The sequence below is a fragment of the Microcebus murinus genome, chromosome 13 (assembly GCF_040939455.1).
Source record: "Microcebus murinus isolate Inina chromosome 13, M.murinus_Inina_mat1.0, whole genome shotgun sequence".
NCBI classification, from domain to species: Eukaryota; Metazoa; Chordata; class Mammalia; order Primates; family Cheirogaleidae; genus Microcebus; species Microcebus murinus.
This window is the reverse complement of record NC_134116.1, coordinates 64285180-64298005: the sequence shown is the minus strand read 5'-3', so window position 1 is coordinate 64298005 and position 12826 is coordinate 64285180. Positions and strand designations below refer to the sequence as shown.

General features: G+C 32.6%; 1 protein-coding gene and 1 long non-coding RNA gene across 3 annotated transcripts in view; one reads left to right on the top strand and one right to left on the bottom strand.

Annotated features, from left to right (window-relative positions):
• The window catches only part of FNDC3A (fibronectin type III domain containing 3A), a 153821-nt gene that overhangs the window by 41603 nt on the left and 99392 nt on the right, over positions 1-12826 (top strand). For both annotated transcript variants that reach the window (XM_076009457.1, XM_076009458.1), the window contains one exon: positions 11007-11082. In XM_076009457.1, the coding sequence (XP_075865572.1) occupies positions 11007-11082 (76 nt within the window). The remainder of the gene's footprint in view (positions 1-11006; positions 11083-12826) is intronic.
• The window catches only part of LOC109731362 (uncharacterized), a 69529-nt gene that overhangs the window by 22819 nt on the left and 33884 nt on the right, over positions 1-12826 (bottom strand). The window contains exon 2 of the long non-coding RNA XR_012922464.1: positions 1947-2022. This is a non-coding gene — a long non-coding RNA (uncharacterized LOC109731362). The remainder of the gene's footprint in view (positions 1-1946; positions 2023-12826) is intronic.

The window sequence follows — 12826 nt, the reverse complement described above, 5'->3', positions numbered from 1 at the left end:
AATAAGATTCAATCAATAATAAAAAGTCTCCCAACAAAGAAAATTCTAGGACCAGATGGCTTCACTGCTGAATTCTACAGAACCTGTGAAGAAGAATTAATAGCAATTCTTCTCAAATTATCCCAAAAAATTGAAGCATAGGGAACTTTTCCTAATTTATGCCATGAGGCCAGCATAACCCTGATAACCAAAACCAAACAACAATACAAGAAGACAAGAAAAACTACAGGATAATATCTCAGATGAATGCAAACATCCTCAGCAAAATGCCAACAAATCCAGGCTGGATGTGGTGGCTCACACTTGTGATCCTAGCACTTTGGGAGCCAAGGCAGGAAGATTGCTTGAGGTCAGGAGTTTAAGTCTAGCCTAAGCAACATAGTGAGACCTTGACTTTACAAAAAAATAGAAAATTGGTAGGACATGGTGATATGCACCTGTGGTCCCAGCTATCCATGCCCAGACATCAGAGCAAGACCTTGTCTCAAAAAAAAAGCAAATAAAATCCAACAATACCTCAAAAAGAGAATATACCATGATCAAGTGGGATTTATCCCAGGAATGCAAGGATGGTTCAACACAATGAAGGACAAAAAAAATGATCTTCTCAACAGATGCAAAGAAAGCACTTGATAAAATTTAATACCCCTTCATGATACAAATTCTAAATAAATTAGGTGTAGAAGGAAAGTACCTCAACACAATAAAGGCCGTACATGACAAACCCACAGCTAATTATCATACTGAACAGGGAAAAGCTGAAAGCTTTTACTCTTAAAAACTGGAAAATAATTGGTTAATCCAAAATTAGCTAACCTACTTATACTGTTATGTTTTGTTTTTTAGTAATCATTATTTTTAAGTAGAAGTAGTTCACGTTTTCCCCATTTCCTCCCTGTCTCTAAATGTGATTAGAAAAAAATATGGCCACCATTAATATTCTCTTCAATATTTTAAATTGTCTCCTAAATATCTTCCTTGTTCCTGCTCCATATACATAGGCAGGAATCATGACTATGTGACAAATCATAAATCATAAGATTTTAAATTGGTTAGATATAGTTAGTTCTCAAATAGTACCTTTTTAGGAATTGAAATACAATTTCATTTCATAAGCATTTACTAAAGTAACTACTACTAGGTTAAGTTATAAAGAATACTAGGGGCCGGGCGCAGTGGCTCATGCCTGTAATCCTAGCACTCTGGGAGGCCGAGGGGGGCAGATTGCCCGAGGTCAGGAGTTCGAAACCAGCCTGAGCAAGAGCGAGACCCCGTCTCTACTATAAATGGAAAAGAAATTAATTGGCCAACTAATATATATAGAAAAAACATTAGACATGCATGGTGGCACATGCCTCTGTAGTCCCAGCTACTCGGGAGGCTGAGGCAGTAGGATTGCTTGAGCCCAGGAGTTTGACGTTGCTCTGAGCTGGGCTGATGCCATGGCACTCACTCTAGCCTGGGCAACAAAGCGAGACTCTGTCTCAAAAAAAAAAGAATACTAGGTACAAAGTAAAATTCCTATCTCTAAAGCTTTACAGTTAAGTGTATGAGTTTATAATATTAACCAGTATATGAATTAAGGACCAAAAGTGATTTGGAAGGCTTTTCTCATCACTATTGCCTTGGTAATACTAGAATATACTTGAAAAAAATTACTTTCTTTTTCCAAGATTTAGGCATGACTTTGAATTATCCAGTAGGCCTTCCTTTTGGGGAATCTCTGAATAAAATACGTATTCTTTAACTACTAATAAGCATCAATCCAAGTGTCTAATATCTACATGTATTGACCACTTAATCGTCTGTGTACCTATATATTAATAATAATACAGACATTAACATGTTAAAGGTAAAACAGCTGATAAAGTTAACTAACACATTAATGAGTACATACTGTATAAAGAAAGAATTTCACATTAGCCACAAAGGTGGCCGCAGAGTACCTTTATAGGAAATACCATATCTTCTTGGAGTGATGCACTGGACTTTTAAAGGTTTGGAGGAAGAAGGAGATTGGAGCTATGTTTTAAAACAAAGAAATGCAAATTAAAACCTCATTGAGAATGTAAATTTTTAGAAATCTGACTATAGTGAGGCTTGTGGAATTCTTCATACACTGCTGGCACAGCGATTTTGGAGAATGATACCACAGTATTTAATAAAGCCAGAAAAGTGCATACCCAAAATATAACATACACTTCTAGATTTTTTCTTCTATAGAAAAATCTTATACATAGATACAAGGCCATGCGTGAAAAACTGTTCATTGCATCATTTTGTAATAGTGAAAGAACTGGAAACAATAAACTCAAAATTTGAAAACACTTGATCTAGGTAAATAGTGATATAGTTGATATATTAATAAAGCAATTTAGAAATGGCAGCACTTAATTTATAGGAATGGCTAGTCAATCCTTTTTCAACACTGTCTCCTTGCTATTCAATTGGATTTTTTATACAAGGCAGTAACTGAATCCATATGAAGAAGTAAAAAGCATCTGTAAAAGTAACTAGGTAAATATAAAAGGCAGTATAAATGTATTTTTAAATTCTTTTCTTCTGTCTGATTTAGAAGAAATTTATAGAAAGCAATAATTATACACTGTTGATTGGCTTATAATATATTCAAATGTAATTAGCATTACAATAATAGCACAGAGGATAGAAGACAGAACTGAGCTATAGAGGAACAGTGTTTTTACACAAAATTAGACTAAATTGAAACTACTTATTATAAGTTAAGAGGTTAATTATAAACTCCAGGGTACCTACTAAGAAAATAACTCAACAGAATATAGTAAAAGAAAAAATTAGGAGAATTAAAATGGAACATTCAAAAATATTTATGGCAAAAAAGGCAGTAATGGATGAGTTGAGGAACAAAAAAAGACATAGTCCATGTTTCCTCAAAAATAAGACAGAGTCTTATATTTATTTTTCCTCAAGAAGACACCCTAGGGCTTATTTTCAGGGGATGTATTATTTTTTTAAGTATGGTACAACAATCTACATTTATTCAAATATAGTTAAGTCGTTGTCTTCTAGAACATCATCATGACTCTCAAAACCCTGGATTCCATCCTGAATTTCTTGTGACTCTATTTCCTTTAGAACCATTGGCCCCAATCTCTCATGTCAAACAATAGAGCTCTCATGGGGCAGATGAGAAGGGCTGCTGCTTGTCTTCTTTACTCCTCCACGATGAAATGCATGGGTTGTGTAGATACCCTGAGACTAGGTCTTACTTTTGGGGTAGGGTTTATATTGCACAATGCTTAGAAATCTTGCTAGGGCTTATTTTATGGTTAGGTCTTATTTTCAGAGTAACACCGGTACATACAGACAACAAAAAGCAAAATGGCAAATGTAAATCCTACCTTATCAGTAATTAAATTAAATGTAAATGGATTAAACATGACAGCGAAAAGACAGTGATTGACAGAATGGCTAAAAATTGGTAAATCCACTTTGGAAAACAGTCTGGCAGTTCCTCAAACAGTTAAACATAAAGTTACCATATGAGCCAACAATTTCACTCCTGGGTGGTATATACCCAAGAGAAACAAAAAACATATGTTCATGCAGAAAATTATACAGCATTATTTATAATAGCCTTAAAGGGTGGAAACAATCCAAATGTCCAATAGACGTCCAATAGACGAATGAATAAACAAAATATGGGTATATCAGTACAATGAAATATTATTTGGCCTTAACTGGAATGAAGTATATACTATGACCTAGGTGAACCTCAAAAACATTATTTTAAATGAAAGAAGCCAGGCACAAAAGTTTTAAAAATTTTCTTTTTGAGGTGATGAAAATATTATAAAACTTACTGTAGGTAGCAATGGTTGTACAACTCTTTGTATACTAAAAATCACTGAATTGTAATCTTTAAAGGATAAATTTTATGGTATATAGATTATATCAATAAAATATTTTTCAAACCAATTTGCATGTTTGGATGTGTGTTTATAAAACTTAAATATTTTATTGCTAATATTCCAGAAATAAATTATTATTATAAAAGTAGGCATTAACAGTCTGTCTTTGATAAATGGGTTAACTTTGTAGAGTCAATTTCAAAATCACAGCATAAATAGGTTATTTCTTGGTATATGGTATCAAATAGTTTGCACAGTGATGCTGTCTGCTTCTTTATATATACATAAACTGTAAATATACTGACAGGATCCAGGAACAGAGGGCAAAAATAAATAAAATAACTAAAAATATGCCTTTAAAATGAAGTATATTTGGAAACAGCATACTCTTTAAATTCTCACTTAACTGACATTGGCTGATCCAGAAGCAGATGCTACTGCAGCTCTTTGTTGATTTAGTGGCTATGGTGACTGGATACATACGTGGACAACAGAAAGCTTACTGTACATTGGCTAATTTGTTAGAAAGCAAGCTTTGTGGTAGGTATCAATGAGTATACTGATAATCAGTTGTACCTTTAACATCCTACCTCTAAATATATTTTCACCTGACAGCTATAATGACATAAGGTACTACCAGAATGGAATTTGTAAAGGTTGACTTATTAGACTAAGGGCAATCAGAGCTTCAACTTGCCAGTGAAGATTACCTCAGTATTTAGTAAATTGAAACAGATTGGAACATCTGGAGCAGAAACTGTTAAATCTTACAGCAGTTATTGGTGGCTTAGGTAGCAGCAGTTAAATGAGAAAATTAAAGAGGATGCAAGCAATGGTAAGTGCTACAGTGTTGGAGGTGGCTCTACTAGATAAACATGTTTATGATTTAGCACTTAAATTTTATAATTTATATCTAAATCTTATATATTTATGTGTCAGGGAGTAAGATCATGGTATGTTTTTAATGTAGGCTCTGATAAGGAATAAGAACTACAATATGTCAGTTTTAGGGTAAACTTAAAACTATTGACTTTTTACCATAGAATAATTTTATTACATTTATAAATATCTGTATTTTGAAGAAATACTATATGATTTAAATGAAATATCTTAGAAACCACTTTGTAGTAAAAACTATTAGGTTTTGTGTGACTTATACAGATGTAAAAAATAAAACTATTAGTATATTAATACTGTGTGCAAATTATTTATAAATGAAGTCATTTTAGCCTATAGCTTACAATTATTGCTAAGATAATTCTAGCATTTTATCATGAAGTTGAACTGTGTGGAGTCTTTATAACTGCTGTATTTTCTAGTCTATTTAAAGTCTTTATAATTTGAGTATAGAATTTCAGAGTTTATGAATCTATTAAATGATCATTCTAGCTGCAGTCTTTGTGAAATTTTAAATGTGGAAATTTTCAGAAGCTATATTAGGAGAAAAGAAAAACTATGACAGACTGCTATAAGATACCTGAAAGAAACAACTTTTTACAGTCACTAATTAAAGAGTGCTATCAGTAATTATATTTTAGTTTTCTTTGTTAATATGGTTGAAATGACTGTTTCATACATGTACATACACTTGTCATTTGGATCATTTATTGCAAAGTTCAAAATAACTTAATAGTATTTGTTATCCATATAACATTGTCATCATAAAACTTTAGAAAATTAGAATTACATCAGTAACTTATTTTGACATAATCCTATTATGGTTGTGAGATGTTACCTAGTCTAAGTATTCCTCATTGTTTTGATTCTTAATCTCAATATAAAAACTTGTATGTTTGAGGTTTAATGAGCATAATGACTTGATTTTGGTATATTGATACAATTTTTATAAGAAAATGTATTCTTCTGTGAGGAGACTGTCAGACGGTCAGCATTTAGGATAAACTTTTACTTTACATAAGACAAATTTTATTTAAAAGATACATTAGTTTATTTTCAAATATAGGTAGTTCATACTGGGATTGTTACATGTTAAGAGGGTCCAAGTTATTGCTCAAATATGATCTATATGAATAGTGAATTAGTATTCTGAACTTGATCTTAAAATGAACAAAATAAATGAGGAGTATGAAAATGCCTCAATAACAATAAAATGAAATACAACTTTAAGCTGATGGTATTGTAATCATCCCTTGGGTAATCTTGATAACCCTGGACTTATTTTGAATGCTAGTTTTTTAAAAATAGTATAATGGTTAAAAAACATAGAAACCCAAATGACACCTGGAAATTTAAATTAATGTTGATATTCTAATTATTGTAAAGTCCATACATTTTTCTTTAAAATAATTTTTTAAATGGAAAACATTTTAAATATGACCTGTAATAGAACTGACTTTAGAAAATAAAGGTTTAATTGTTGCCAACCTTCACATGTATATATAATAAATGGGATACATGGCACACTTGTGCAGGTATAACCCTTTTTAGTAGGATTAGTAAGGGAATGAAGAACAAATCTACTTATAAGCCATTCTAAAATAGGTGAGGACACAAATCCTTAGTAGTATATGTACATATACAGACATGCATTCAGGCACATACACAGTATATATATGTATATCTTGTCTACATATTTATATATGTGGGATAAAACCTCATTTTTCTACCATTATCAGGAACTGAAGCATTCCACATAGTCTAGATGATTAATTAGGATCCTCTTAGACTGGGTTGGAAGGAAATATTATCAATAATTTTTTCAGGGTCTATTATACGTCAGGCAGTGGGCTGAGGTTTTACGTAATATTTGCATTTATCCTTCAAAAACACGATCTTGTAAATATTGTTATTTCCATTTTAGCAAAGAAGACAGTAAAGTTTACAGAGTTTAAATAATTCGCCTGAAAATTGCACATTTATTAATAGAGTAGCATTTGAATATAGAATGATCTGACTTAAAATCTTTATTTTTCTTTTCTGTCATTATGACTTTATTTCTATAAAAGCAATGAAAACAGATGAGCCTAAACAGAAAAAATTATTTTCTAATTATCACATATTATACCCTATATTCTTCTATCTTCGTATTGTAATTGGCTGTAACTATCCCCCTTACCGATTCATCCTTGTATCCCTAGCTCCTCAAAGTGTGCCTAACACATGGTAGTTGCTCATTAATTATTTGTCAGGTAAATGAATTAAATGGGAGAATGGTTAACTGGTCTCAGTTGTTTGTCTATATGTGGTGATATCAAACATAGTTTAGTTATTATCCTTCATGGGACAAAAAATCAAATTCAAATTTATTAGTTTGATAATTTTCCTTTTATTTACAAATCTTAATCTCTGTTTGGACTTTAGCTGAAATATGTTACATCAGCCAGCCCATCTTTAGATTGACAAGATACAGATAAAACTTACTTCAAAGTTTATATGATTAAGCCAATTTAAAAACACTTTAATGTACAAATAATTCAGACATATTTATGAATTTATAGTATTTTCAAATGAAATTAATTTCCCAGCTTGATTTCTCAGGAACCTCAGATAATGAGTTTAAATTTAAACATAGTAAGATTGAGGTAGCTGCAGTCTATCAAGATGAATAAATCCAGAAAGTAGAAAGTAGTTCAAAATAAATTTTGAAGCTTGGGGCTTCCCAAGCTACATTGTCTAATACAGTAGCCATTAACCACATGTGGCTATTTGAACTATTAAAGTTAAATAAAATTACAAATTCAGTTCCTAATTTTCACTAGTCACATTTCAAGTGCTCAATAGCCACATATACCTAGTGGCTATCACATCACATCAGCCAGCACAAATACCACAGAACACTTCTATCATCATGCACAGTTCTATCACCACTGGTGTTGAAGCCAGAGGAAAAGATTTAGGAGTGATTTGAAAATGGACAGTAGTTAATTCAGCAAACATTTGTTCAGCTTCTGTTTTTGTAAATGTACTACTCTAGTCTCTGTAGGTACAAAATTAGATTGAAGTCTTATGAAGGGCTCGTGTCCGTAGTGGAGGTGACAACATGTAAACAACTAAAGTAAGTGCTAAGTGCTAAACAACACAAGTAAGTGCTAAGAGATATTATAGAAAGATACACAGAGCACTGTGGACCTTAAAGTAGGACTGATCTAACTCTGCTTTAGGATATCAGAATCTTGAAAAATAAATAGAATTTTCTGAAGAAGAAATTCTTTGTTCATAGGCTATGTCCTCAGTCATAGAAGTTGAGAATCCCTTTTCAGCATAGGAAAGTATCAGCAGAAATCAAGTTCAAAATAATTGTCATACTAGAGAATAGGAAATAAGTCACAGACCAGGATATGAAGGTAAAGCTGTTGGCCATTGGAACACTAGAGTGAAAGGAATAGAAGAGATGGTTAGCTGGAAAACTAAAGGATCAGTACAAGAAAATGTGGAATATAAGGGGCATGAAGATCCTGGACCAGTTCAGGAGAAATCTCTCTCATCTGTGTGCACTTCTGTGAGGCTAGGGGCAATTCCTTAAAGTGACAAATCTGCACTGATAAAAATGATAATACTAAGAGCTATTCATACAGTGTTTATTATAACAGTTAAAATGTACATAGATAGGTACTTACTATATGCCAGCCACTGTCCTAAGCACTTGACATAGGTTAACTTGTTTAATCATCACAACACCCCTATGAATGCTGAATAATTTGAAGGCCTTAGAAGGAATGAGCAGTTTGGTTTAGCTAACCATTGCTAAAGATATGTTATCAACTGTTATTCAGGAATACAAAACCCAAAGGATTTTCCCCTTTATTATTGCTCTCAACCTCATTAAGTTGGCACCCTCCAGCAGGCATAAAGAAGCATTTGGATAAGGAAGAGGTAAAAGGATTAGGCATTCCAAATGTTTATATGCTTTCTATAACTTGAGAGTTGTCATTATGGGCTGAGTTGCTATCCCCCCACCCTAAATGTCATATGGTGAAGTCCTTACCTTCAGTACCTTGGAATGTGACTGTATTTGAAGATAGAGTCTTCAAAGAAATAATTAAGTTAAAATGAGGTCATAAGGGTGAGTCCTAATGCAGTATAACTGGTGTCCTAATAAGAAAAGGAAATTAGGACACAGACACGTACAGAGAGAAGACCACGTGAAGACACAGGGAGATGATGCCATCTACAAGCCATGGAGAGAGGCCTTAAAAGAAACCAATCTTACCACGCCTTAATCTCAGACATACAGCCTTCACAATTGTGAGAAAAGAAATTTCTGTGGTTCTTTGTTATGGAAACCCTAGCAAACTAATATGGTAGGCAAAATCATTCATTTATAAATATTATAAACATGAATATATGTTTTTGAATTCTAGGTTGATTTTCTTACTGTATCTGCTAAACCATCTGCTGAGTTTCAAAATAGAGATGTGAGGCATTTACTTTTTTCTCCTTAGACCTAACTTAATGTCAGTGTAGAATGCAAGTTTGTGTCCTTTGGAGTAGAAAGGAGAAAATTAAATTATATGTGTAAAACTGATAACATTCATAAATAATTTTCCTTTAATTTTTTCAATAATTTTATAGATTATTTTTTACTAAAATACAGGTGAACACTTTTAGGAATTAATATATCCTTAAATATTTGATAATTAGATAAACATCTCTCAAATAATTTAAACTGTTAGAATATTGTAGAAATAAGCTTTAAAATTACTTCCTACATTCAAAAAGTTAAATTTTTGTAAATTGTGCAGAACAAATTACTTGAATTTTTCTGTTGTTTCCTTTAGAGATTCTAAAAACTAGCACTGATGTTGTATTGCTTACTAAATAAGTAATAGCATGGTTTTTCTGATTGCCATCCAGCAACTTATTAGTAATTATATTAGAAAGACATTGTTTCCCTGGAATTCAGCTTAGGGGAAAAATACCAGATGCCTCACCCTCTAAAGAGGGACCTAACTATAGAGTGTTTTGAAAAAGTCCCAGGATGTTTCTAAGACGTCTTCCCTTCCATCTGGTGCACATCTTCTCATCTGATAGACTTTGGTGGTGATGTGGGGCAGATATAAGGTTGTTATCTTGGATAAGTGATAGTCATCCTGTAATATCCTATTTTCATCTGTCAAGGCAACAAAGATTTTACAACTGTAATTTTCAGGGTTGCAGAGGATGTAGTAAAAGGGTGTTCTGGACTATGAGAGGGAATATGAAGTAGTAAAACCCTTTTAAAAGGCAGTATGGCAGCAGGCACCAGAATTCTGTTTCTTGGAATCCATCAGAATGAAACAATACTAGCTATAGAGAGGGGAAACTACATAACAAAATGCTCACTTTGGCATTGTTAATAATGAAAAAATTAAAAACTACTTCTTACATTAAGGGAATGGTTAAGTAGTTTCTGGTATAATCATTTGATGAAATATTTTGAGTAATAACATGGAAGTCTTATTTGTTATATTAAACTTAAGAAAAGATACAGAATATCATATATCTAGAATTTAGGGGAAAAATCAATCCTGTGAAGAACAAGACTAAGAAATTTATCAGAATGTTAACCCTTCTTTGGATAGTAGGACTTATTTTTTCCCCCAGTTTCCTATTTTTCTCTGTTTTCAAATGTCATGAAATTATGTATCCCTGTATAATAAAAATAAAACTACTTAAAATAGTGTGTTTAGTTTAATACATTCTCAGATATGACTTATAAGATGTAATGCCAATTCAAATATGCTCAGCTCATGCTCTGCCTATTAATTTATACTTTATCTTTAGAAAAACACAATACTTAGCCACTGATGAACTCACTTAGATGATCCAGATATTCTGTGGTTTGACTCCATATTTGTTTCAGAGTGAAGTTTATTGACTTTTCTTTCCCATGAAAGTTTGCCACATAGCAAAGAAAGTCTCTATGGGGAAAAAAAAAAGTTTGCCACTATCTTCTTTTTCTGTTCCCTTTACTTTTGGCTTAAGTCTGACCTTCAGAAAAATTAAGTAATACCTTTTGAAGAAACCCACATCATAAGTGTATAATCCCCATTTTTCTTCCCAGTTTTATAAGGATAAATAGTTCACATATGCTCTGTTACTTGCAACGTTTAATATTTTTATATTCTGATTTAGTCTCTTGTTGTTTTGATTAATATTTCTTCCCCTCATTTTAAGGTTATTCTGGTACAAGTTAACCCAGGGGAAGCATTTACAATAAGAAGAGAAGATGGACAGTTTCAGTGCATTACAGGTAAGACTGGTAATCAATAATAATCATTGGAGACCAAATAAACAAAAACTTATAGTACATAATAGTGTATATGTTTATGATTTCTTCCTTTGTCACTACCACCACGCAAAAGTATTGTAGTAGCATTCTGACTAGCCTCTTTGCCCCAGTTTCTTAATTAAACTTACTGTAACATTATATTGTTCATGTCACTTCCCTGCTCAGAAATCTTCAATGAATCTAGCCCAGGGTCCTCAATATTTCAAAAAGATCATTTCAGCTTTGTAGTTGTTCCCACTTGCCCTTTGATATTGTTTTCCTTCCGTCTTTCTCATTGGCTTATTTGCTGTGTCTTGAACCTGTCTTGTGCTGTCTGTACTATTTCCCTTATCTAGAATTCACCCTTATTACTACCACCCCCAGCCTATCCAAATCCTACCTGTGCTCTAAGACTAAGTTCAGATCTTAACTTTAACAGGTTTTTGGTAAAGTCTATTTTTAGTGAGCATCTTAACACGATTGACTTTTGGGCCAGGTAATATTTTGCTCTGGGAGATTGTTCTGTGAACTGTAGGGTGTTTAGCAGACCCCCTGGCTTCTACCCCTTTGTGAGTCCCTTTCACCCACTCATTTATGACAAAGAGACATGTCTCCAGACATTACCAAATATCCTCTAGAGGGGCAAAATTGCCCCCAGTTGAGAACCACCTTTATATATGAACATGATAGCAATAAAAAGGTCACTGGCTTTGGAATTAGAGAACCTAGGTTTAAATCCTGACTCTACCACTTATTAGCTATGTAATCTTGCAATATTACTTAACCTCTATAAGTACATTTCTAATTCATAAAATTTCCATCTCCATCAATAATAGTATATATCTAATAGGATAATTGTGAATATTTGCTAATATGTGTATAATGCACTCTAAACCAGACCTGGCACATATAAGGTATTCAATAAATGGTGAGTGCTGTAGTGTTATTGTTAATAGAAGGTGATTCCCATCTCCTGTGAAACCCTGTAATACAAATTATTGTGCCGTTCATTTACCAAATAACCATGTATTATCTTGTAATATTTCTTCTAGCTGTATTTTTAAAGTCATTTAAATTTTGTATTGTTTATCTTAAAATATTCATTCAGTCTCTCTGAATAAGGTCTAAGCACTTTGAGGACAGTTACATTTCTTACATTCCTTAGTATCTCCTTCAATTCTTGGCCTTCTATATATTGGGTACTTAATAATAGATGTTGTTTTAATGTTTAAAAAAAAAAAAAAAAGAGCAGGCGGCCAGGTACTTTATCATCAAACAAACTGGAATACTTTTGAGAGTGAAAGGACCCAGCAGTTACTCCAAGACATCTGCTATACACCAAGACTATCCTGGGCAAACCAGGACTTATGATCCTCTTCTCTTCTCCCATTTTATCTAGGCTATCTCCTCTATTTAATCAAGGAAGAAATCAACCTAACTCAATTAAAGAAGTAATTAGCTCAATAATTAAAATTAAAGATTTTAGCCTGCTGTTTAAACTTTACATATCTCAGACTTTTAAAATTCTAATTTAAATCATTTGTGCAGTAGTTAAGGCAGCTTCACAAATAGAAAGAATCTGTGTATTATAGGATTAAAAGAAACCAGGCAGTAGAATTTATAAGCAATATGATAAACCTGGCCTGTCTTCATTTGTCAGTTAGATTTATATGAAAATAATATTGTTTTTTAATACTATACCCTTTAGAATGTAAGTTTCTAATAG